The following is a 27692-nucleotide window of genomic DNA, read 5'->3' as shown; positions in this document are numbered from 1 at the left end:
CCCCTGAGGAATGACATTGGAATGGGCAGTGGAGTAGGCTCGAGTTAAGGGGGGGGCGGGTTAGTAAATGGCAGTGGCAATATATGTAAATGTGCATGATGTTGAGATGCTTGGCACTTGCACTGTCGGGTGTGTTTTTTTTTGTTTTGTGGTTTGTAAGTTGTAAAAATCAATAAAACAAAATATAAAAATAAAAAAAGATATTGGATTTCCTTACCTTGAATAAGCTGTGTGCCTTCCTAAATAAGTATTCTCAAAGTCTTAACTGTCTCGCCATTCTAACAGAAAATAAAAGGTTAACTTACTCATCTCTAAATTGAGTTCCCCTCTTACCAACAGTAATACTGTTGGTTTCACTTTATTATTCCTGTTAGGATAATTGAGTGTCCCCAATTGGGACTTGCTCCACTGACTTGCTTTTAGCCGTTCCAGAATAAGTCTGTCTAGGTAATACTTACCTTTTAGGTTGCTGGTAGCTCCTGACAAAAGTACATAGGTTTTGCTTACCTTGAGCATAACTCTGTTATCCTAAAATAAGTTTGCTTCCCTTAGTCTGTGAACTGAAAAGCAACTGTAATTGAATATTACACCCCACGGTCCAACTCTCCTAGAATAACTGTTAAACTGAATCAGAGTTATAGGGTTTTTACTGTTCCTAGAATAAATGTTCCACTGATCAGAAAAGTATATTGTCCAGTTGACTTGCTATGTGATTTATTGCTGAGCATCACGGTACAACTGTTAGGGCCTACTACCCTGGTATTACTGAAAGTAATCTAAAAGTAATTATTGGTTTTGACTTCCCTAGAACTACTGTTAGGTGTTCCAAATTAGGTTGTATGCGTTGGTATGTGTACCTTCAAGCATAGTGCAGTATTTTTCTGTAATGTGTTTATATGATCTGTGATGGTACTTATTTCCCCCAAGATTTATCTGGGCCTACATTTATTTAAATAAACCATTTATTTTTACAATCCATTGTGTTTCTTTGGACCATTTGTATTACAATTTCTTTGTACTGATTCTACAGCCTTCTCTCCCTTCTAAGATAAGTTTGGCTGCTCTGTATACGCTACCTAAACTCGGGTGTTACAGTCTTATACTAAGAGTGGAGTGTTGTACTGTCTCAGTTGAATGGTTTTACTAAGTGCTTAGTTGGATTCAGAAAAACTGTCCTAACAGACGTGCTGCAGACCTAAATCCTGAATACAGCACAGTCCTTTTACAGAGAACATTTCTTGTAGCAAAAGCGCCTAGGTATAGGTGTATCACACACCAGTTAGGAGCTCACTGCGGATAATGGGGACTGCCTGCATTTGGTAAGCTCTTAAACCTTCTGGAACTGGTAAATTGAAGACAATTAAACAGCTGTTATTTCAGCACTTACAAGCAGTAGGAATCTGACATGACACACCATATAAAAACCTGATTTTTTGTTGTTGTAGTATGTGATGCTCAACACAGAACAGTATAGTGTGCGGGGTCTGGATGAGATTATAAGAATAAGGTGGTGATGAGGCAGGGTATGTTGGTTACATGGTGTAGGGATAGTAGAAGGTGGTATATCGTTCAGTTGGTTTTGACATTTCACTTTTCGCACAAGGAGAGAACAGATTTATTTAGAATCAGAAAACATCGGTCAAAGCCCAACTTTGAACCCAGATTCCAAGGTAAACATTTCAGTCACTAGACCACAACACTAAAGTGGTGCCCTCGGATAGACGTTCCTAATTTCTGGGTGTAACCTGGAATGCCTTCTCCACTGTGTAGCGGGCCACTAGACATCACTACAATTTTAGTGCTATTTATTTTTAGGTTCTGCTTCATATGCTACCAGCTGTTACGAACACAAGATTTGTTACCACTTAAATTGCAGTATACAAAAGACACAGCTTGATCATCAAACCGACACACAGTGCTATAAAAACTGTAATCTCTAGCTAGTCATGGTCACTTTGACCGTCCCCGCTTGTACTGATAAAAAGGATGTGTCTAGGAAACCAGATATGATAGCACGCAGATAATGTAAGAATATGGACGAGGTCATGAGATGGAAGCTACTAGAGGCAATTCAGGCATTTGCGCCAGAAGAATCGAGAATTTATAATGCAAGTCAGCCATAATGTGACTTAAATGGTTAAATATTACAGATCATATAAGGAGTGGCACAATATGTAAAACTTCCAAGTGCTACATTCTTGCTGCTAAAAATATGAATGCCACATGTCCTGCAAGTAGGAGCTTTTACTACTCATTACCAATAATAAGTCTTCTTGCTAGTGATTCTGTGATAAGCAACACTTTATTGGAGCACATTGCGCATTATGAGTTGCAAATAAGAAATAATCCTAGTACAGCAAGTTTGTCACAGAACTAGTCAAAGGAACAAACTTCAAGGAAAAGGTTTGTAGGATTTGCAGCGCAATATGTCACTTGACTCTATATATCCAACCTTGGTTACTGATGTACCTAACTCATGAAACTTGTGTCAATAAATTTTGAAACTAGCCCTCTGATGCCTATGGGGTTGTTGCACTTTATAAATGCATAACTAAATACACCATTGTAAGAGAGGTACATAAGCATTGAAAAAACACAATTTTGATTGCTCCAAAGTACTAAAGTTATAGTACTAATAGCTCGGCACATCCCGGTTCCTACAAGTTAACCGAATTGCCCTCTCACAGTATGAGAAGCCCCCTACATGCAGCAGCATCTTACAGTGGGGTTGCATAACTGAGGAGGTGGAAAGCACTGTACAGGGACAACAGCTATGTTATGGATCTTTCAGAACGTGTAGGGGAAGTTAAGAATGCAAAATGCATCACTTGGAGGTGAGGTTTGTGAGGATATATTTGTACTCGGATTAGGTTTTTTCGAAAGGCTCATGGTGCTGCATTTGCTTCTTATCCAAAGAAAAGTTTGATATTATTTTCATTGCTGTATTAGCTGCATTTTGACTGCTAATTCTAATGTAGAAGAACAGATTTACTCCACTGTTAGGGGTGATCCATCCTGACAGAGCTGTGTTTTATTCCATTCAAAACTAACATTGTACTGTGTATGCTTTGCTGATGTAATCCATCCTCTGGGGTGAACAGTGTAGCCCCCGTACGTTGTGCAAAAGAGGAAAAGCCTTGCAGTTTAACACAAATCGGGTCACGCTAACCTGAAGATAATATTGTTGAATGTTAATCAGCCAGAAAAATACAGTGCTCTCATATGTGATATCAGCAACTGGAAACTGCTCTTGTTTTAGTGACCTCTTCTCCCAAGTGAGACGCATGCATTGAAAAGATCTTGGATAATTAAGAACATTTACAGCTTTTGTGAAACAAGTCAAGACCTCTGAAAATGTCCTCCCCTCGCCCGTGAACATGGCATAAGCATCCCTTTCTGGAACTACGGTAACACAGATCCCAAAGTCTAGCAGCCTATTGCTGTCACGCCCCAACAGCGGAGCGGACATGGGTATTTAACGGCCCGCCAGCCTGATCAGCTCGGGCTGAGGGCCGTCAAATCCCATGTCCGCCCCACCGCTGGGGCATGAATGCTATTCGCACCCTGGGATTTACTGGGTGCAAATATTTTTTATTTCCCCCAACTCCCCCTTCCGACGGGAGAGGAGCTCTGCGTGAGCCCATCTCATGTCGGAAATGGAAAAAAAATGACAAAACAATCTGTCGACATAAAAGCAGAAAAGGGACTAGGTCCGGCACCCATGGAAAACAGGTTCCAAATTGGCTGCCGTCATCTGAAAAGGACCCTTGTCCCTTTTCTATGTTAATGGCAGCCATTTTTGTTTACTCATTATTTATTTTCTTTCCAACCGCAGCAGGAGGTGAACAGTGGTGTTGCTAGGGAGGGGCCTGGGGGTGCCGTGGCACCCCCTGTGAAACCCAGTGCCCCTCTTTCCCCCCCCTACCTAAGACGAGCAGTGACCATGTTCTTCCCGTACTGTTATCTGTGCCCCTCCTGCTTTTGTCTTTGGCCCCCTCTTTACCCCTCCTAAATTTGATTCCTGGCGACGCCACTTGAGGGGAAGGCACAATCGTGTCCGGGAAAGGCAGATTGTGATTGGTCAGTCCACCTTTCCCAGGTGCGAATGTCCCATCGCTAACCTATACTGGGCGGTAGTGTTACTCACAAACTCCATGATTGTATAGAATCCAATAACCTCCTCCATAACACACGCACTGAGATTCAGATATTGCACAAAGACTACATCTGCTAAGAAGCTGAGCTACATAGATTACTGTAGCAGCCTGATATTTTTTGTACAGTGCACAACATACTACTTGACTGTCTACAGAAATGGGCATTGGCTTCTTGAATTGCCCTGTGCTGCATCAAATACATTTTTCTCGCTGGAGCCAAGATATACAGATATGTTCAGTCCATTACACCCCAAGAAAGCTTCTGTAATGGCTGATCTGTGGATCATCCTTCTTACCATTATTATTTGCCTTCTCTGTAAATATTCAACCACAATTGTCTTCAAATGTAGACTTGTGCAGGCAGTACCTAGATTCAACACCCTCTAGTGAATGATTCTGGCCTCCTGTCTGTAGTTTGGCATGTAAATGTGTCTGCCTTTCGTTTACATTTGGATAATAAAGAGCTGCCTTTGACTGAACAGGACAAAAAATGAAGTAACGTTAGTGGTATCGTGCAATAACTACTTGGCTTTACCGTTCACCAGACCCTAATTATTCTGGCACCTTCACTTGGAGACAAGGACTTGGCATCCTGCTTGGCAATGTACCTTCCTGCTTGACCCAGCTAAATGCTGTTTCTGTTGAAATCCTTCGTTCCATCTTAGCTATATTTCTTCTCCAGTACCTGCTGTCTTTTGAAACTTTTTCAGCCACCAGGGGTGCAGCGCAGGTCCGTGTCTGCTTAGCTTGATGCTGCAATGTCAGAGACAGTATATATGAAGGTAGCATAGACCCATGACGTCAGTTTATTTTTTCGACTTACTCTGCACGCTCCTCAGGAATTCATCTAGCTTTGTATATTCTCCTGTGTCACAGCGAATCCCCAGATGGCGGGCTTAAAGCCCTTCAGGGATTGTGCGCAACAGATCTCTGTTTCGGATTCCCACAAAGTGTGTTTATTGTCCTGGAGAGAAATGTTTTATGGATGACTGCAGATGGTGCCAATGCATGCACCCTAGGGCCCCCCAGTTATGTGCCACACAACTTTACACTTTTCTCTTTATGGGTGGAAAATGCATGCCCTCGAAGTCTCTGACTCCAGAACGCTCCTCCTTGAAGACCCAGGTCACAGAGATGGAAGAGATTGCCACTGCTCTTGATGGAGACCTAGAGAGAAAAGTCAGAAACACTGCAAGAGTTCTTGTTCACCCATTGAAACTTGGAAGTGGCACTCGTCTTCCTCCTCCAAAAATAGGAGCTATCACACCCGCCCCAGAGATGATGACGATACCTCCCGAGTAGTCACCCCCATCCCTAAGGGAATGCTCTCCACCAGTACCCACTGTCCCGGAGCGGTGGTAGAAATTCAGACGTTCGGTGATGAACATCATCGCCAAGGTGCTGGTGTCTACAATCCTCACACTGTTGCGGGGGCCAGGGCCCACTGCATGTGGGCAAGCCAGTAGAGGCACTTCATTGGTCCACAGCCTGCTGGCTCGATTCAGGTTTTGGAGACTGCTTCCTTCCAGCCCCATGTGACTCCAAATTCAAGCGCAGACCCAGCGCTGGCTTCCACAACCCTGGCACTGTCTGACACTGACACCTCTCTGCACTTCGCTTTAGTTTCAAGAGCCCAATAGTATAAAAAAAGGGACAGATCTTTTTTTTTTAATCAACTTTTTTTTTTTTAATTTGCATTTTCAAAAACAACAAACATGTTACAACACTACGCGACACTGCACAATGTGGTTTTCCCTGCATCTGCCCCCCCCCTCCCCGCTACATCCCACCCTCCAGTCTTACTCCCCCCACCCCCTTTGGCCCATGGTACCTGCATGATAATAGTATCCCCCACCCCCTTTCACTCTACATTTTCCTCCCACTTCCACCATATTTTAACATATTTCCCCTGCATCCCTCTACTCCGGTAAATTATCTTCTCCATATTCCGGCAGTCATTTATAACACACCTGTACGCATGTGTTTCTAGGCGCAAAACACAAAATGTACCTTCCAATTCCCCACACTTCAGTCATGTGGCCGTCTCGGCTCTGCCCGTTTTGTCTAGCCAATCTCTCGAGTAATGCACTCTATGCAGGATTTTATACTGGATCAGCCGCATCCGGGATGACACATTCTTCACTTTCAAGGGTGCCCAGATGCCTGTCCCACTTCTCTTTCAGCTGTGTCTGGGGGCGTGCTGAGAAGTTATTGATGGCCTGATCTAGTACAGATATTCCCTTTTTAGGTAGTGCCTCCATAAACAGATTAACCTTCAGGGGACTGTGATATGGGAGGTGAAGATTGTCCCCAAACTGCGCTGCCACCTCGTGTGCCAGGTGTAAATATGTGTAGGCCTCGCCCCAGCCCAGTCCTTGCTTGTCCCTTAGCCCCTGGAAGGACACCATTACATTCTACATCAATCACATCCCCTACTTTGGTTATTCCCACCGTGACCCATTGTGGTTGGCCGCCCAACCTCTTGATTTCCCCCAGTGCGTGATTATCCCATAAGGGCGGAAAACATGCAATCCTCCCGTCCCAAACCATCGCCTTCGAGGTCTCTTCCCTGAAATGCAGTATCCTTTGACCAGCCGGGGGTAGCTGTCTCCACCCCGAATTCCGGTACAACACTTGCAATGGGTCTACCCCCTTCACCAGATCCAGTTTGAGCCTCACTGGGACAGAATGTTTATTAAGAAGGTTATCATGGCCCTTTTGGGCTGAGGCAGTTGGATCCTGGCGAGGTGGTAGACATTCCCAAGAAATTCTGTGAAAATGATGAAGTTATTACTGAGCTGGCTTTTTATCTTCAAGAAGCCAGGGGTCAAATAACCACAGCTTGAGCTTACGAAAAGACTCTGCCCATGGTAGACCACCTGCGTCTTTTCAGATGACAATTGCCAAGGTTATTGAAACCCTGGTATGATCTGCTCCAATTAAGCCTGTGGTCCAGGTTGACCTAACAGGCATCCTTGATCAGGGCCCACCATGGGAGATAATTTTGACTTTTCTGCTCTTGTCATGACTACTTGGGTGAAGCCTGCCTTCACTCCTGGAGTACAATGGGACCTTGCCAAAAAGCATGATCTGGCTCAGACGGTTACACATTTCTTATCCATGCACTCCACATCTGAGAAGACTGGTGGTGCAGGCAGCCACTGCAAGGGCCAATAGTCCAACCCTGAACTGGGAAAGGGCGAGCAAAAGGCTGGATGCCTTGTGTCGAAAGGTGTTTGCTTCAGTTACCTTTGCTTTAAAGGCTGCAAATGCCACATGGTCCACTATATAGTATAACCATACCATGTTGAATATGAACTCTCAGGTGGTGGATAATCTCCTGTTGCCTGTCATGAAAGAAGGATTTAACTCTTTGGACAACGGTAATTCTTTAGTGAGGCATGAACAACGCTGACTGTGTGGCTAGGCCCATGCGTTCACTCTTACGTGCAACATCCGGCACCTGCTATACATCCCCCTTGGCCCCAGCCAGAAAAAACAAACACTTTACAGACCCAGCCTTATCACCACTCATACCGCCGCTGTCCCAAAAACCCACCTATCCATTCTCTTTGAAAATTACAACACCTTCACCACACAAGTAGTTGACAAAATGGCACCCCTCAAATCACACAAAACCCTCCTAAAAAAAAAAAAAAAAAAAATGTAATCTCTCAAACCGACGTTGCCTGAAAATTACTATCCTGCCATACCTCGCTAGATCTCATGCAGCGTTTTGTCACGATCCAACTGCAACAATGCATCACAACAAACAGACTCCTCAACCCCTTCCTATCTGGCCTTCAACTTGGACATAGCACTTAGCTTCACTTCACATCCATGATGACCTCCCCAACATTACAGACAAAGGACACGCAGCACTTTTGTACTCCTCAACCTCTGCAGCCTTGGACACCATCAGTCACACCATTCTACTCGACATCCTATACCACAGGAGAAAACTCTCCGGCACTGTACTCGACTGGTTGACCCCTTGTTTCACTGACGGGACACACTTTGTCTCTTTGCCCTATTATCATTCATACTCCAGCCAAGTAGGTCTTCCACAAGGCTACTACCTGTCTCCTTTTCAATCTTTTCAATCTACATGAAGAATCCCTTGAACAGACCCTTAAAACACACAATGTCAATGTACACCAATAAGCAGACGACACAAGCATATTTCCAAATCTCATCCCATTCACAACTCCATAGTCTCATAAGCTGTCTCTCCACTATCACCATGTAGATGGCCACCCACTTCCTCAAGCTCAATCCTTCAAAAACGGAATTCCTCCTCATCTGCCCAATCAGGCACAAACATGACCTCATCGACTGGATCAAAGAACTCGCCATGGGCTACCCGCGCATATCCCTCTCCACACCCATCAAATCCCTTTGCTTCACCTTTAACTTCCACCTTTCCTCAAGCCACCATAGAGCTGCTGTCACCAAAATGTGCAATCTACAGCTCCACATCCTATGCAAGATCCAACATGTCCTAGCCCTCTAAATTCCCCCTGCCTCCCACAACTTCAGCACTGCAGTTGAAGCACTGGTTCTATCCAAGCTGAGCTGGCAGCAATGCTCTCCTCACTGGACTCACTAACATCATTCATGCCCCCCCCCTTACAAAGCCATACAAAGCAGCAGCCGGACTCCTTCTGCACCTACCTAAATATTCACACATCACCCCAGCTCCAATGCTTCCTTGTAGCCCAGATAATGACTTTCAAAGGACTCTACATTGTGTTCAAAGCGATCCACAAAACACCTCCCATCTTCCTTTCACCTCAAACCCATCACGCGCACAAACCCCATTCAAGCCAGCCAGCATCTTCTACACATTCCACTCTGCAAACTAACATGCACACAAAAACAAACATTTACCCTGCAGGCTCACAGAGTATGGCACATTGTTCCTCTTCACATCCTCACTGCACCCTCCATCACCACTTTCAGAAAGTACCTGAAAACATACCGGTTTCCCCACTCATACTGTACCCTCCTCCCCTACTGCCACCTATCTGTCCTAATCTTCCTATCCCATCCGAAACATTTTTGTAACTTCTGTTCCACCTCTAACCTTTTTCTCATCCTTTCAACCATGTAAGGTGCTCTGAGACCCCTCGGGAAAGGGCGAGCACTGTACAATCTGATTTGTTTCATTTTTTTCTGCTGTAAAGATTAAATAATCAAATCTACTAGCTAAAGTTGTGACTAGAAGTCTTCGCTTCAAATAGACTTTGAGATTAATCATTAGTTAATCATTTATATACAATGTTTTTATGTCTGATATAAGCGTTTCAGCTCTTTTGTTGAACTGATGCAAATCCAACAGTTTTAAGCAAACCAACTTGTTGCAGGTGAGTAATTATCCGGCTGGTAAGGGCCCGGCAAGGAGCAATCAAATTGATTGTTACAATCTGAATTTTCCTCGCCGGGTACTAATTATGTCTACATTTTTGGATCATTAAAATGAATATAGTGATAAACAAAAGGCCAAACACTGAGTGAAAATATCTTTTTTTTAAAAAAAAAAAAATTTAATGGATTTTTATTGAGTTTCAACAGTCATGAGTTAGTTAAACAGTACAACATGAGGGATCAGCCCTCTACAAGGACATCAGTCAACTTGACTTGGTACCCCATTAACTCCCCGCCATCCCCAAACCCCCAGAATTAAATTGAACCCCTCCTTCGGCAGCCAAACATCTTATCTGTGCCCGTATATTTTGGTCTACATCTGAGTGGGCTCTAAGCTTTTGATAGTTGTCACATCAAGTTGCAACGTACGTCTTCCGCACTGAGTATCCGGCTGGGCCGTTTCCCTTTATATGAACCATCCGCCCCCACTCCCCTCACCCGGATGTGTTACAGAACTTTAGCCATTCAGTTTCCACTGATGCGTTCCCCCCCGTGGATCACTGCAGCGATCTTTTCCATTAAGAATATATCTTTCGCTGTGTTAGACCACTCTTTCACTGTGGGGAGGGTCCCCCTCTTCCAGTATCTGGCCCGACACGCAAGTGCCGCCAGGAGGAGAAAGTGCATCAAAGGCAAGACGATGCACCACTGGTCGTCCCGCTTTTCCAACCCAAACAGCACCATGATAGGGTCCAGCCCACACACTCCCCCCTCCTGCATCCCTGATCCACCCCAGTACCTCGGACCAGAATACTTGGACCCTAGGGCAGCCCCACCACATGTGCCAATAATCGGCCCTAGCACCGCATCCATGCCAGCAGTGTGGATTCACTGTGGGAAACATTTTGAACAGGCGCGATGGGTTATATTGCCAGCGATGTAACAGTTTTATTGCATGCAGCTTATACTGGCACGAAATTGATGTCTCAAAAGCCCTCCTACACATCAGCTGTCAAAGGTTCACTCTGAGTGCCATGCCCAGGTCTCTTTCCCATCTTGCCCGGAGACCTTGTGTAACCCCATCCCTGGGTTCCAGCAGTGCCCTGTAGAGCCGAGAAATGAGGCCTTTCATGTCTGCATGTCCGTCCAGGACCTTCTCAACAGGTGCAAGTTCCCTCTGAATAAGCCCCTTCCACTTATCTGCGATGGATATGCTTTTTAGCCTAAGGTACAGCAACGCCGACAGATTTCCTAAGCCCAGTGCCTCCTCCAGGTCCTATATGCCTATGAACTCACTCCCTTTCACCAACTGGCCCACCCTGGCCAACCCCCTTTCGAACCAAGTCTAATACCGTTCAACCTCAGGTATAACGTTCCTAACAAGTGGCACCCAGTTATGGCTCATCGGGGAGGGCCAAGTGGTAATCCCCTCCCCCTTTCCTTCCATCCCCTGAACTTCCCAATGAACTCTCAGGATTGGGTGTTCCCTAATTCGCCTCGGGAGTCTGCTCCTCGGGACCCAGAGCCATTCCTCCACCGTTGTTAGGAGCAAGGTTTGGTTTTCATGAATACCCACTGTTTCCTTGGGTCCTCCCGCAAGTGAGGGACCAATGCCCTTAGTTGTGCCACCCTCTAGTACTTTTTCAGGTCTGGGAGCCCCACTCCTCTCCTGTCCTTTGGAAGTATTAGCATCCCATAACCCACCCTAGGTTTCTGCCCCTACCATTGGAACTACATAATATGTTATTTAGCCTCTTTCATGAGTCCTTCCGGTGCCCAAATCGGCAGCATCTGAAACAGAAATAATGCTCTCTGGAGGAGGTTCATCTTTATTGCATTGAGCCTGCCCATCCACGACAGTTGCCCCTTTCCACAGGACTCCATTTCTGTGAATAATGTATCGAACAGGGTCCGGTAGATGGCTAGGCCCAGGTCCTCTCCAGGTTTAACTATATTAACCCCTAGGTATTTCACCCCTTCCAGTTGAACCTGCAGTCCCAGCGGCCTCAACTCCTCTACATTCCCTAAACCGTCCAAAGCAAAGGGAAACACCACTGACTTTCCTTTATTGACCTTGAACCCCGTACTCCCATACTTTTATTATCAGCAGGGGCACGGGTATAGACCGGACCGGTTCACCCGATGTAGCATGACATCGTCAGCGTAAAGCCCCAGTTTAAATTCCCTATCACCTACCTTTATACTCTCAACCTGTGGGTCCCTCCTTAGTAGTTCCACCAGTATCTCCATCGCTAGAGCGAACAGGACAGGCGAGAGTGGGCATCCCTGCCTCGTCCCTCTCTGCAACAAGAAAGGCTGTGACATTCTCCCATTAACTGTGACCCTGGCCATAGGGGCTGCGTAGAGTGCATAGAATAGCTTTCTGGATCCCCTCCCAAACCCACATTTCTTGAATACCCCATGAAGGAAACTCCAATCAACTTGATCAAAAGCCTTCTCACCGTCAAGTGCCACCAGGACCGGATTCCCCTCCTCCCCTGCGGCAGCTCCCTTAAGATGCAATGTTTTCCACATGGTGTCTGCCCCTTGCTGGCCTTGGATAAATCCCACCTGGTCTGAGTGGACTAATTTTGGTATAAGGCCCTCCATATGTGTGCCAAGCACTCTCGTGAAGTCATTTGCGTCCACATTGAGTAGAGAGATGGGCCGATACGACTTGCAGCTCTCCGGGTCCTTTCCTGACTTTGGTATAACCGTAATTAACACCTTCCCAGTGGCCATGATAGTATTGAATACACATGCCATAAGTTGTGCCAGGGACCCGGCAAAGGTCTTATATAACCCTGCTGCGTACCCGTCCTCCCCCGGTGCCTTCCCTAGGTTCCCCAGCTTTAGCCCTGCTATTGCTTTCAGAACTTCCTTCTAGGTGATCTGCCTATCCAGTTCGATGTTCTCCGCCCTCTGAAGGCTCGGCAGAGATACTTCCACCAAATATGCATCCAATGTTTCCTCGTCCGCCCCCCCTCCCATATATAGATGCTCGTAAAATGTGGCAAATTTGTGTATCGCCTCCCTTGCTCCAGAACGTATGTGCCCTTCCTCATCCTGGATCCCCTGCACCCATCTCTCAGCTCTCTGACCCCTAGGTCTCGCTGGCAGTAGCGTGTCAGCCTTGTCCCCCTTTTCATAATACTTTTCTTTCAGATATTGCAGACTAGCCAGCACCTTACCCGTCTCTACATCTTTCAGCTCCTGGCGCTTTTCCCTTGCCAACTTGTGATCATCCTCTCTCTCCCTTTCTCCCTTGCCTTCCGCCCTCTCCAAACTGCATATCTCCCCCCTGAGGTTTTGGGTCAATAGGGCCCTAATTCTCTTTTTAGGGGCACCGTCTCTAATGAGGAGGCCCCTCCACGTTGCTTTCGCAGTGTCCCATACCATGCCCTACTCGACTTCCCCCGTGTCATTGAGTTGGATAAAGTCCTCAATCGCCCCCTTCATTTCATCAGCGAAGACGACATCCTTCAGGAGTAGATTGTTGCACCGCTAAAGGGATTCCCAGGCTCTCAAACGCGTCTGATCGGGATGTGTTCGCAACTGGTAACCCTACTAACGTGCTGCTGCTGCATGAATCAATTTTGCCCACCGCTATGGTCCATTTCCCGGTCTGCCCACATATTGAAATCACCTCCTACCAAGGGTATGCGCTCTGTCCTCTCAAGTATCTCCCCATGGCTTCTCTCAGGAACTGCATCTGGCCTACGTTCGGGCAGTATATGGAAGCAATAGTCACCCGCATATCCTCTATAACCCCTGAGACCACTAGAACCCTCCCTTCAGCCCGAGCACAGACCACTGGATCCACCATTCTCATTTTTCTTTTCAGTGTGAACCCCACCCCTCCCTTCTTAAGAGACCCTGAGGCCCAGAAAGCCTGCCCAATGTGCACTCCCGGGATACGTCTTTCTTCCCCACTCACCAACCGAGTCTCCTGCACCAGGAGCACATCCAGGTCGCAGGTCTGCATCTCTCTCCCTGTCAAGGAACGCTTTGTTGGGGAGTTCAGCCCTTTAACGTTCAAGGATCCCATCTTGAGAACCTCCACCCGGCCCCCTTTTTCATGGTGCACCATTTGGAACCACTATTTCCCCTCTGGACCACTCTGTTTCCCCCAATACAGCACTCCTCATGTTTACTTTAGGGCTGCCTTCCCTCTCAGAAATTCCTATGGCCACCCTACCCCTCTCCGACACCCCCAAACATTGTGCATGAGATGCCCACCCTAAGGTGTGCCATTAAGGACGAAGTCCTGTCTCTCCCATTGTCCCCAATATCTCCACATCTCCCCCCCCGGTCGTAGTCTTATGCACTGCGCTTCACCTCTTCTTCAGCTGGTCTGCGCCTTACACTCATTCATCACTTGTCTCCGGTCCTCTTTTGTGGAGGGGTGTTCAATTTCTTGAATTTCCTGCCGCCTTGCATCTTCTTTTTTGCACTCTGCGGGCCTGAAGGCCCTCTTGGTTCCAGAGGTGTCTCCTCCGTCACCTCTTGTCCTCCAGTCATATCTTCACCCTTGAGGACCTAAAGAACTTGCTGCACCTCATGACCACTGGTCACGCGGTAATCCACTTCTGTGCGTTCGAATGACCGAGCAAAGTGAAAGGACCAACGATATCGGATACCCATATCAGTCAGCCACTGTGTGAGAGGGCGGCAGTCTCTGCGGTGCGTCAAGGTCATTCCCGAGAGGTACTGGAACACCCTGACCGCGTCACCTTCATATTGGAAGATCCCCAGGCACTTTGCTTTTGCAAGAACTTCCATCTTTTCCCTGTACCTGAAGAAGCGGACCACTATGGACCTTGTGCCTTTACCACCACCACCACTGTTTCTCACCTCTATGAGCTCTCCAGCTGTACCTCCTTATGTCCTTCTAGGGCGAACAATTGATTTATCAGTTCTTGGCCCTTCCGTCCCACTTCTGTTGCATACTCCCCATTCTGTTCTCTAACTCCCAGAATGCACAGTTTTTACGCCTCTCTCTGTTCTCTAAATCGTCCAGCTTCCTGCTCCTGCATTTCCAGGTCCACCAACCGGGCTTCAGATTTCATGTCAAGGAGGTCCACCTGCAGGTGATTGTTCTCCATTCCCTCGATCTAATCCTCCAGTTTATTGACCCTGCCCCTGAGGTCACAGTGGAAGCCTGAATATCGGTCCTGATCGCTTTAATTTCCTGAAATATGTCCTTCAGGTCCTCTGTGGTCAGGACCGGGGACGACGTGCCCTCTCCGGTCGCCATTTTGTGTTGGTCTGATTGGGTTCCCTCCCGGGCTCTCCCGGCCTTCTCCTGAATCGTTGCAGCAACAGGACCCCAGTGGCGACACCCCTCGCCGACTCAGACTGTTCACGTGCTTCCTCCGGGACGACCCCTTGCTCTGTTTGCCCAGAGTTTTGAGGTTGGCGTTAGACCTGTGGCTCCACCCTTCGCCATCCCAGGCCCAGGGCCCACCTGTGACCTCCTAGGCTACTCCAGCTTTGTCCTGTGGGTCTGCACCCTGTTGGCTCTGGCCCGCGGCCTTAGACTTTGACCCCTAAGGGGGCCATGTGCCACTCCACCTTATGAACTCCCTCTTTGGCTACAGCCACACAGTGCCCCTCTACCTCTCCGCCAGGGACTCCCCCCTCCTTCCTTTAGGTTGCACCTGTTTTGCACTCCCCGGCGTGTCTCAGCTTGGGGTCCAGCCTCAAAACCCCTTTGTCGCTGTCACTTTTGCCCCCCTAGTTGTGCTTCACCTCCACGGCTCGGGATGGTGCAGTTCCAGAAATTCCTCTCTTGTGCCCTATTCCCCTCCAGTGCCCTTTCGTGGTACCACCAAAGACCTTCCAGGGCTTCTCTGCCTGGTCCCGCACAGCTTGTTGCCCCCAATGTGCTTCTGGGCTCCAATTTCACCCTCTGGGCCTGGGTCGCTGTGATCCTTGGGTCCCCTCTTCTAATCCTCCCTCTTGGTCGCTCATCGTTGCGCCGCACTGCTCAAGGGCCTCACCTACCGTTGCCACGTGAGCGCATGCTGGCTGCGTCCACACCTCCTCACCTGGAGTCTGCTGGCTTTTTGCTCCACCCGACTCCTCCGCTGATCCGCTTGCCCTCCTGGGCGGTTGCTCCTAGCTCCGTGGGTCTCCTGTCCCTGGGGCTTCCTGCAATGCTCCTCCTCGGCTTTCCCGGTCTGCCTTGACTCTCGGAGCTGCCACCTGTCACTCGCCTCTCATGTGTTGGGTGCTGCCAGCCTTTGGCTCCAACATGGGCTGGGGACCAGCCCAACCTGGCTGGTGTTCCCTCACTGCTTCATCCGCCTTCCCACAGGACAGCTTTCTGGTGCAGCTCACGGGGGTCCCTGAGCCGTAGACCGGTCCCCAGTCGATGCGCTGGAAACTGCGGTCTGCTCCGCTGTCTGCTCTGTGGTTTGCTCCAGTTACACTTGGTCGCCTCCCTGGCCCCCACCGGGGGGTGCGCTCCCCTTTCCGTCGTCTGTTATGGGGGGAGGGGCACCACTGCTCTCTGCTCCTCTCCTCGTGGGGCCAAGCTTGCCTCTCTGCTCGAGCTCCACGGGGCCTCCTTGCCTCCTGTCACCTCCTGTTCTGCTTGGAGCAGGGGATTGCCGCGACCTCAGATCCCTCCTAGGGTATCGGTACTCCGGGCCAACGCAGGCCAGCTTATGCTCCACCAGGGGGAGGACCAAGGTCACAGGCCCAACAGCTCGAGACAGAGCTACTTCTTCACGCAACCATCCTGGTCCGTGCCCCCAAGCGGGCTCCGAAAATGTCTTTTATGGTTCAGGTATCAGCACATTGTGAGAGCTGTTAGAAAACTAAGGGTATTCTCACTCCTACTTCCCTTTGATCCCCTTCTCAGTTCGCTTTTGGATCCTGACCCTCGGGGTGGAGAAGTGAGGGAGTATCACCTGGGTGGAGGGTCCTTGAGGAATGGGAGTGGGGTGCCCTCAGGAGAGACATGGTACCCCCTTTCCCTGTTGCGAAATAACCTACCCCTCCCCAGGCCTTTGTAGGCTACTGTAGAAAAGCTTCCCTCATTTCCCCACATTTGCCATTTGAAAGTACTGGGACGAAGAAGCGGAGACTGAGTAATGAACACTATACCTTTAATTCACCACTTTGGTACTGGGACGAGGAAGATGCCTGCAAACAACTGTGAGGGTCAGGCATGTCCATTTAACTATGGTCAGGCAAGTCTGATGGTGAATCCATACCTGCAAAAGGTTGAAGGGTTACAGGTGTATAAAGTGAAACAACATGGGGAGAGACAGGGAGGCCTCTGTGGAAGCTGCTAGCAGGAGACTCATGTCTTGAGGAGGCAGCTGTGGTGGGGCCTGCGAGGAAACCATACACCGACAGAAGCCCTGGAAAACTGTGGAGCCCCCCTGCCAGGGGGGCCATTGGGTTGCCACGAGAATGGGAGCCTCCATGCTGGGCTGCGTGTAGCAGTATCTGCGAGCAAGCACGAAGAAAAGGACACCACCTACATCCTTCTGGAGGAGACTGAGATGCCGAAGGGTGCTTCAGAGCACCAGAAGTGCGAGCAGGGCTCGCAGGAGCCGGCCCATAGACCGGCGAAGCAAGAAGAAACAGCTGCTGGAGAGGAATCCGCAGGCCAGTGGGTGTCGAGGGAGTCACTAGGAGTCGGGGCTCCTCTAGAGCACTGCGTGTGAGTAAAGCAGTGCCGGTTAAGACTGATTGAACACCGAGCAGGTGAAACCTGGAAACCATGCTGAAATATATATATTGAGTACCGAATTTAGTGTAAAACTTTAAACAGTGCTGAAACATTTATATTGTATACCAAACTGAATGAAAATTGGAACTTAAGCCAAAGTAGGCACATTGAATACAGAACTTTTATGGGCAAAGCTAATGCCAAACAGAAGCCAAGAGGAAAGTGCCCATTTGAAAAGCATTATGCAGAAAATAGTGCAAGTGCAAAGAAGTGTAACAAAAGGTGGGGTATGACCCAGACCACCAGAAAGTGAATTTTATAACTGGAAGCAGCGCAACGAGGGCAAAGCCTGGCAAGAGAGGTGTGACAAGTGGGTCCAAAGCCAAGAGGATAACTGGGCGAAACTAGGAAAGTGTGAAGATGCCCCTAAGTCAGCAGGCAGAGACTTGGCAAATGAATGGGAATCTGTAGACAGGAATAAGTGCTGATTAACTTGTGTGAATTGGAGAGCTTGGGGTTTCCTGGTTGCGAGACCTGGCCTAAAGCAGACTTGAGATGACTATAGAAGACCTTGTTGACCATCCAAAACGAGGTAAAAAAAATCCTATTTAGGGACGATTGGATAAAAACCATCTGCAGAATGAGTGACTATATGTTATACAAGAGCTTGTCACCATTGGACAAACCTACTACACCCTCAATACAAAAAAAAAATCCCAAATGGTTATTGGTCATCCCAATTTCTGCGCTACAGATTGAATCTATTGCACACAGGCGAGATTCATCAGATATGATCAAAAGAGGTTGGTGGGACGACGGGTTTTGATTTGTGCAAGGATTCAGATATAGTACAGACCAGGGAAAACATTCTTATGGATTGTCAGTCTTTAAAAGAATATCGGAAATTCTTGCTTGGCAAATTCATATATAATTTGGCTGTGTTGGATGCTGAGAGCATTTTCATTCAAATATCAAGTGGGGAAGAAACAGTTGTCACCATAGCAGTAATTAAAATGCTGTATGTGGCGGGCATAGTAAAACTAAGGTGGTAATTTGAAGTACTCCATGATGTTCCTATGTTAATAGCCGGGGAAATGCTCTCCTTCACCTTGGGTCTGAGAAATGTAATTGCTCTTTCTTATAGTATATGTATTTCATTGAAGTTTTTTTTTAATGTTTCTTCTTTTTGTTACTTGAATATGTTCTTTTTAATAAGGAATACAATTGATTGTGAAATGTATATGATGATTTTTAGGAATAGTTATATAATTTGCGTTCTTCATTTTATTGTGTATTGTTGGGTATGAACTGCAGATGACACACATTTTTTTAAAAACTTTTTCAAAAAACGTGCCTGTCTAAATTGAATTATTGTGTGTACTCATTGTGGACCCCTGACCCCCCTCACTTTCTCATGAGACTAAACCTTGACCATCCTCCACGCTTCCCTTGATTGGTTTGGCTAACCACTGAGTTCCCCTGTTCACTGTAACTAGGGGCACCTCCTAAAATCTGTCCACCAGGCCAGATTCTAGAAATCCATCTTAACAAGTGGCAGCGTCCAAGCATTCTATAGCGAACACAGTGTCTTTCTATCGGGTGTCTGCGTTGCTTGGCATGAATATGCAGACATATAGATTCTTAGAGGCAGCTACTAGACGACTGGGCATTTACAAAAGCACAGCATCATTATCACGGGTGTCTCTATCCTTCTGAAGGAGGATAGAGACACTTAAGAGAATTTCTGCCATACCAAGTGCTGAAAAACATTGAGGGGTAAGCAATTTGTTATTTACCCGTGCAACTTCCTCAGATTGTATAATGCTAGAGTGACAACTTTGGCATCTCTATGATTGTTTTAATGGTGCAGGGCATTGCAAGCCATACTACCAATGCCCCAGCTTGGGGATTACACACAGCATAACAGCAAGTTTACTTGCTCAGGAAAAACCGTCTCCCTTTGGAACACCCAAGCTTGGGTCGCTTACGTTTGATCAGTGGTACAACACACGTGTGCCCTTAGTGGGACTTTGGATGTGGACTTGCTATGAAAAAAGATTGGTTAACTGGTACAGGAAAAGAAAAAACATGATCAGTGGCTTACTCCAGAACCACAGCTCAGTACTTTCAACTTAATAATGGTGAACTGGCGTTACTATCAGTGCAGGGTGCTTCTGTTCAGCCTGTACACAATGGTCCCCAGAGTTTTCAACAAAGTGATGGTAGTCATTCCGCAGCATCTAACTCGCCAATGTTCGTGAGAGATTTGTCCCCTCAGTTGGCAAGTGTCCATTTGGCAGGCGATGCCCCTCATGTTCACCTTGGGACTATCTGTACCCTCCCAAGTGTGCCCCCCCCCGACTCCTCAAACTGTCAGCAAAAATCCTCCCTCTTCATCCTCAGGCCTGTAAATGCTGTTTCTCCTCTTGCCACTCACTGCCTCTGTCTTTCTCTCTGGCTACCTCTGCTGTTTTTCCCGCTCACTTGCATGGGCTCTCCCACCTACACATGCCTTCCTTCTAGCAAACGCCACTCTGATATGAAAGTGCAGGCAGCCTTTATCTCCCTGCGCACAAGCTCTCTTATCTCTGTTAATTACCGATCTGAAATCACCTATGTTGCAATGGGCCACTCTATGTATATATTGGATATGGAAATTCAAACTCAAAGTCCCCTCTGTGTCATCTGTTTGTGCTGAAGTTGGGAGCACTGCTCCGGGGGCAAACTTTTGCAAATGGATCTCTATTTGGCCCTGATTTGGCCCTTTGCAGTGCTCCTGTAACTGCTGCAGAACTTTGTGTTGACCACATAATGCCACCATTTAGTATGGAGCACGCTCATTTCTGTGGATAATCCTCCTGACCTCTATCTTAGCCTGCCACAACATGGGAGTTGAATGCTGTTTATTTCACATTAAACCATTGTATAATGTTAGCCAAGTTCACACACTATGACTTGAGGTCATAGAACCCCTGTGTATTCTGCTGCTGTGCGTTCGCTGGTGTAAATGGCCTGGTCATTGTAGTTCAATAAATGATGTAACAATACAGTCTTTGGTGTTTCAGATTTTTTTTAACATGCCTTGTGGGCGGTACATGCAAAGGGGAGGTTTGTAGTGGTGAGACAACTGATACAGTTTAGAGATAGGCTATGACACACTATTGCTCCATCGAGCACTACATAGCGTAGCAAGTGGTGGCAACGGGCCTGCGTTGTCTCCTCAGCCTTATTCCCTAATCTAAGTCATGGAACATTGTCACTGTATATTATATAGAAAATCAAGTCACATGATCGGTCACCATACAAGTGTAATCCTGTAAATGAGTCACTAGTAAGTCCATAAATCCTCTCTCATCTGGTGTTTCCTCAGTATCTGGAAAGAATTGCCTCAGGACTGATGGTCAGACACACTTGCTTTGACAATGTAAGAGATACATTGATTGGTTTAGTTCATTCTTTTTTCCCTGATCACAATATGTTTTTATGCAGATAAAGAACCAGTGTACAGCATTCCAATCAAAAACATCACTGCCGTTGAGAAGGTTAATGAGAGATGCTTTGAGAAGGATAACGTAAGTCAGAATTTACTTAACGAAGAAAGCAAATTTGCCTCATTTTAATCAAACATTTGTGGGTCAAATTGATGGCCTTTATTATGCTACATAGCAAAGTAAACTTAATTCTGATGCTTGTGAATCTGCATATTGTCTGACATCTAGTGGGTAGTCACAGAGTATTGCATCTTTCAATCGAAGATCGAATAAAAAGGGTTGCCGACCAGGCCATGACTGTAACACTTTCCCTAACGTGACGTGTAGTGTACCCAAAATCCTTCACGCACCGAGATCCCAACAGATTGTTTTTTTCTGCCTTTCTGGTCTTTTGCTTAATGCAGAGCTTGTCTACAGAATTCATATTGCTACTTCTTTGAGTGTTAACCATCCAGCATCTTTGACGGCTGTTACGACGACTGCTCGACATACTCTTGACAGCTTCTCCTGTTTCGCCAATTCTACACCTGTGACAACTCGGCGGCTGTTTCTTCTCGGCCTTGGCCCTCAGGCCTGGCCTCACAGTAGGGAGAGTGAGGACACGTTTCTACTGACTTTTCCTTTGAGAATGCCTTTTCTTTGCCCCTCCTCATCTTTTCCCTCCGTCTGGCTGCCTTTTGCCTCCGATACATAGCGAAAACCTTTACATTTTGCCCATCGTGTAACGGCATATTCCCTTGGAAGGACACGCATAAAGAGTGCAATTAGTGCACACAAAGTGATGGGCAGCCTATGCCATGTAGGCCGAGAGTCACTCTTCCGCCGGTGCCATCACCTCGGACGAGGTGTAATTGGCAGCTACGGCTCCGACTCGGAAGCCGTAGATGCACCTTGTGGAGTCTGCTGATTCCCTTGTGTCCAGCCCCGGCCACGATATGCATGCCACTGGCTGGGCAAGGTGGCGTGTACACCATGGCGACAAGGACCCACAACATACCCTTCAAAATAAACCCACAACCCTGAGGCCTCACTCGATGTAATCGTCGAAGAAGCCATTGATGCCCATAAGCTCATCAAACTTCGAGGCTTACTGAACCTCGCGGTTCAGAGCGCTCTGCGCATCCGCCATCGAGACCTGCGCTGCAAGGCCTTAAGACTTCAACCTTGCCGGTCACCTCCCATAATACATCAGCCCTCGGTGCGGTAGTGTTGAAAGACGTGCTAAAATGGGCCCCCTTTCCAAAATCGGGAGAGTTCTCAAAGCTCTGGCCCTAAGAAAGGCCTCCCCTTCACCTGAGGGGTATTCACCAGCCTCTCTCCCTCTGTCTCAAGCCATGCAGCTGCTCCATCCTTTCCTCCCTTTGATGAATCATCTTCCTCTGTATGTGGACTACGGAGAAATTTGAATGTATGGAAAGGATGTCTGTATTAACTTTTCAGACAAATTTGATGACGTTCTCATGAGGCATCAGCCCATGGATACTTGCCCTATACCTGCCAAGTCCCCAAGGCACCACTCTCCAGGTGCACAGTTTTCATCCCCGCCTAGACAACGTCTACCCGAGACTCCTGTGAATATCTTCCAGGATGACTCGGATGATGATATCCATTATGCCCCAGATACAGATAAAGCCTCACAGGACCCCATCTCTCAAGATTCAGATAACTGGCCCCCTGCTGCCCATGACCCTAACCAGACCAATATTTTGTTGGATGCTCCTCCTGTCACTCAACCCCTGGACTCTTCGCCTATTGACGATGAAATGTTATTCAACACCCTCCCCTCGACAGGCGCCAACCGCCTGTCTTCTTCCTGACGAGGAAGTTCCTTGAGTACACTCCGGAGCCTTCTGGGGACGAGCTCGATGGCACCTTTCTTGAGCATCGCCCTTACCTCCAACAGCAGTTGAGGGACGTGATTTTCCTTCCTGGCCACGGGAGGAATGCAAGGGCACTTCTTTTGGAATTCCAGCGAGTGCCCGTTGGCCAGGGTGTCCAACACCCAACGGTCGGTGGAGATGGACTCCCATCCCTGACGAACTTCGTCAGCCGGCCTCCCACCGGGGTGCTTCGGTGGGGGCCCAACAAAACGGCCGGGTCAGTCTTGCTTGGAGGTGGCCTTGCCTCCTTGGCGACGACGGCGGGATCCCCCTTGCTTGCCGCGACCTCTGTAGGCCTCCTGGGAAGAGGAGCGGGCCGCCTGGTGGTAAGTGGAGGAGCCACCGCTGGAACCTTTGGAGGCACCCTGTCTGCCTCCGGAGCTCCGAAAGGGCCGTCGCTGTTGAAGCACCCCTAAGGCTCGGGCCGTCTCCGAGTCGGTCTTGATGGCCTGTAGAGACTCGTCCACCGCCTTACCAAAGAGGTTGTTGCCGTCGAACGGCATGTCCAACACTCTGGTCTGGACGTCCTGGCGAAAGTCTGTCGCCTGGAGCCATTCTCGTCGTCAGAGGCAAACTCCGTTGCCCAGTTGGCGAAATCCGGTATCGGCAATGTCCGTTGCCACCGTTATGGCGTGATCCGACGCCACCTCGCCTTCCTGCAGAATTTCTAGGGCCTCCGCCCTCTTGTCGTCAGGTAGGAAGTCTAGCAGGGGAGCTATCTTGAACCAGAGCTCCCTGTCGTAGCGGGCCACGATCGCTAGGGCATTGGCCGCCTTAATCGTCGTCGCCGCAGACGAGATGACTCGTCGTCCCCTGGAGTCCAACTTCTTGCCCTCGCTGTCCGGCGGGGAAGTGGAAGTTGAAGCCGCCGCACCCGCTGCCTTCTTCTTAGCCGCTGCCGAGACGACAGAGTCCGGCGTGGGCTGGGCCCTGAGGCACAAGGGGGCGGCATCGGGGACTCTGTACTTCTTCTCGTACCTGTCCCTCTTGGCGGGAGCCATGGAAGGGTTCTTGAGGACAGCAAGCCCCTCGTTCCAGATGTCGTCGAGCAAAGGCACCGCGAGGGCCATCTTCCTCTTGGCCTCTCGTCGTTGGTACAGAAACCCTTCCTTTTTTTGTTCTTCAGGGCAGAGCTGGAAGAGCTCGGATGCCCTGGTTATCATGGCGTGGAAAGAGCCAATTTCTTCGGCTGGGGAAGCCCGCAGGGGGTGGGGTTATGACGGGATGTCCGCTGTGTCATCGCTGCTGTCATAGTCCGTCCCCGTTGCTATGTCCGTCGCCGTATCCTCTCTAGGGTCCGGCGAGGATGAGGGGTCCACAGGTCTCGCAGGCACAAAGGGCGGAGCGGGGTGGACTCTCCTCCGCTTGTTCGGAGGGCTTCCCGACGGGGCCGGTTCTGGATCCTCCGTCGGGGTCCGTGGTAATCTCGTCCTTATCTCGGTACATAAGGATTGGATTTCCAACAAAATGGCCGCCGAGCTATCCTGGGGCTCGGGTAATGGCTGCGACGGACGGGATGGCCGTTCCACTGGGCCCCCTACGTCGCCATCGTCGCTATCTTCGATCACGTCAGCGGGGACCGTCCCCTGGGATCGAACCTTCTCGAACCTCTCGTTGAGGTCTATGAACCTCTCGTTGACGCCTATGGACCTCTCGTTGAGGCCCTTCTCGGCTTCCACCAGCTCCTCCTCAGAGGCTGATTCCGAGTCTGTAATGGCCACTGCAGCTACCACTTCGACAGAGGCCTTTGCCGGATGGATCAAAGCCCTCACCACCTTAGGTGCGTCCTGGGCCTTCGCCTTGGGGGGAGGGTCAGCGCCTCGCTCCCTCTTCGAGATCGACCGGGTCCGCTCCAGCGGCTTACCCGGGTTCTCGGACTTCCTCTTCCCCAAACCAGAGCGCTTGCTCGTGGTCGAACGTGCCGGGGAAGTAGCGCCCTGCCTGGCAGCCAAAGAGCCCGACCTTTCAGCGCTCCCGGTGCCCGCGGACTCGCAGTGTTTGGCCTTCTGTTGGGCCCCTGTCGCCGGGGCGCCCTCACAGGACTTAGAAGCCCGCTCAGACTTTTTCTTCACCTTCTCATCTGCTGTGCCCTTCTCCAGCCAGGCAGCGAGGCGGGAACGACGATCTTGTTTGGTCCGTTCCGAAAGGTTCTTGCAGAACGCACAGTCCTTCTCCACGTGCGTCTTGTCCTCATGAAGACAGTAGAGACAACGTGAGTGCTCGTCCTCCTTGAAAACATTCTGCAATCCGCATCCAGGGCAGCACCTGAACAGCTTGGATCTGGGCGTCGAGCTTCCCTTGTCCTGGGCCATGTCCGTTGAGGTAGGCCGCAGATCTTCCGGAATCCTCCAAGAAGTGTAAACTCGACGAAAACTTCACCCTTGAGGGGCGTAGAAGAATTCTGAAACGGGGACCATTATCGGAAGTAGAAACGGTGGAGCTTGAGGCTCGATTAAACCGAAAAAATGAGAAAATCTCCTGAAAAAGCGCGAAAACGCAGCAAAAACCCAAAAGCTAAAGCATGAGGAATCCCAACACTTGAGCGTGCAGTAAAAATCTGAGGATGGCTGCCAGAGGCGGGGCTTAGGGAGAGGGCAGTCAATGGCTGGGGGCAGTATGACCCAGAGATCAGTGATTGGTTACTACCAAGAAAGACAGATCAGAAACGAAACTGATACTGATTTTTTTCTTTATCTAGGATTCCCAGCCTGACGACGGGGAATATTCATGAGCATGTGCATGTGAATCCATGCCAGACTCATGCTGGAGAACAACAGTTACAGGTAAGTAACTTGTTCCTTCTCACCTCAGTGAAAAAGCACTTTGCCCCCTCCTTACTTACACCCTTGCTCACTCGGGCCATCAACCCTATAGTTGAGAAGATGTTTCGTCCAGCGCCCTCAGCCCTCAGAGAGGACATGACGTTCCGGACTTCCTGATTGTAACAACCACCTGGAAACGCACAGGAGTGCCACTGTACTCGTCAACCACCTCCAGACAAGGACTGTAAGAAGCTTTATGCTCTTGGTGAACGTATCACCACCTCGGCTGCATTCAGCACTCTTATCGCAAATAATACCATGCTCCTGGCAAGCTATAGCGATGTTCAGCGGGGGCTTGCGCAGGAGGGCATACATAACGTCCCAGAGCCTACTTTTACACAACTGTTAGCAGTGGTGACTGAAGGGTGTCAAGTGACTCAGAAGATTCTGAAGAATACCCTAACATCAGCAGAGACGGCAGGACATGTTCTGGCTGAGGGGACCCTGTTAAAGCGCTATGCATGGCTCAAAAACTTTAAGCCAGAAACGCAGGCTTCTCTTATTAATGAACATGTAGAAGACTCTGCCCTCTTTGGTACAGGGGTCAACGAGGCCAGTGAAACTTCAAAAAAAGACACTGAACCAAATCTCAGCATAGCCTTTTCTCCAACGATGAGTCTTCGATACCCGCCGGTTCTTTTCCAGGCAATCCTATTCCTTCTCCTCCCAAGAGAACTACGGAACAGGAGGGTCTCCTTGGCATTTTGGACAGGGTATTTCTAGCAGTTTCCAGACCCCTCCACAGCTGGTATTTTGGTGCGTAAAGGTTAGAGGGAGAAACTCTGCAGTCGGAGGCTCCCCAACCCCAGCCAACACATGACTTGGTGGTATTGGCCCCCTCCCAGGTATCTCCATTTGGGGGCGATTAACATATTTTACCCACGGTTTTAGAAGGGTTGGAAAACTCCTATCTTGCCCTATCATTAAAATGGGAGTATTCTCGACCATCAAACAAAAAGAAAATAGTCCTAGTCCGTTTTTAGTCAAAGTAAAATGGCCTATACTTCCGGTTTACAAGAAGTGAGATGGTTTGTTGCCGGAGAATTATAGACTGCTGTCAATGCTGGACGCTACGGGAAAACTGTTTTTAAACTTTGTACTTGGGGTGTTGCAGGAATAGGTGGAAGATTCGAAGATCCTGCAATTTATGCAGACTGGCTTTCGATCCGGTTCTAGCACGATACACAACCTCAGGGTCCTGGACTCCCTAATAAGAGGGACACATGATGCAGGTGGGCAAACGCTATATATAACTTTTGTCGACTTTAAAGAAGCGTTTGACGGAGTAGACCAAGCAAGATTATGGGGAAAGCTAACAGCATGGGGCTGCCCGCGATGACTTATTAACATCTTGAAAGGTCTCCATCAAAACACCCAGGCGGGTGTTCAATTAACAGAAGAAGGTATGATCACAGTCCCTATCAAGATTTGTAAGGGGGTAAAGCAGGGATGCACACTGGCACCCTTGTTGTATAATTTATATATGGCTGACCCGCCGGTTCATTTAATACCGAGGGTTGGCTGTTGTCCAAAGCAAGGGGGTGGGGGTGTCTCATTTTGTGTCTGCTCAATGCGGACGTCCTTGTTATGTTTAATTGTACATTTGGTAGAGCCAAAGCCATGTTTTCTATTTTGTACGATTATGCGCTTGAAATTAAGCTTAAAAAAAACCATGGGGAAAACGAAAGTATTGGTTGTTGCAGCTAGAAAGGTGAAGCACCCCTGCTTTATTACTCCATTGGGTAAGGTGGAATATGTAGATACCTATGCTTATTTGGGTCTCCTGATGAGCACTAGTAAATCTTATAGCTACATAGTTGAAGCAAAGAAAACAAAGGCTAATAGGATGACACAGCTGATCTATAAGTTTGCAAAGGAAACTGCAAGGTTTACCCACTATGGGGTTATTATATTGTATAAGCAATGTTTTTACCCTATGGTGTTATATGGAATGGAGGCACTGGCTATGAGGGATTTGACGTGTCTGAATGTTATCGAGGGGCAGTTTTCGAAGCGGATTTTGAGGCTCAGCGCTGCTACTACAGTCTAATATATCGGATTGGAATTTGGTTTGGCTTCATTGAAAGGAGAATTATTGATGCAGCGGGGATTATTGCACATGAAAATCCATTCCAAATGCCAATTACTCCACTTATTCGAGGAACCTGCTAAGGTGAGCCATGGTTGTAGTAAAGACTTCTTTGACATATTAGTAGGTAACCTATTTAAGAACATAGGATGGAGTCCAGATTACACCAGGGGAACAGCGTACGAGAAACTAAAGTGTA

General features: G+C 48.4%; 1 protein-coding gene across 1 annotated transcript in view; it reads left to right on the top strand.

Annotated features, from left to right (window-relative positions):
• The window catches only part of RASA2 (RAS p21 protein activator 2), a 1321178-nt gene that overhangs the window by 1098255 nt on the left and 195231 nt on the right, over positions 1 to 27692 (top strand). Inside the window, exon 20 of the mRNA XM_069618287.1 lies at positions 20701 to 20783. Within this exon, the coding sequence (XP_069474388.1) occupies positions 20701 to 20783 (83 nt within the window). The remainder of the gene's footprint in view (positions 1 to 20700; positions 20784 to 27692) is intronic.

Source organism: Ambystoma mexicanum, chromosome 10, assembly GCF_040938575.1.
Source record: "Ambystoma mexicanum isolate Mex_15411 chromosome 10, UKY_AmexF1_1, whole genome shotgun sequence".
Taxonomy (NCBI): Eukaryota; Metazoa; Chordata; class Amphibia; order Caudata; family Ambystomatidae; genus Ambystoma; species Ambystoma mexicanum.
Note: the sequence above shows the minus strand (reverse complement) of the source record. Positions and strands in the feature narration are given on the sequence as shown.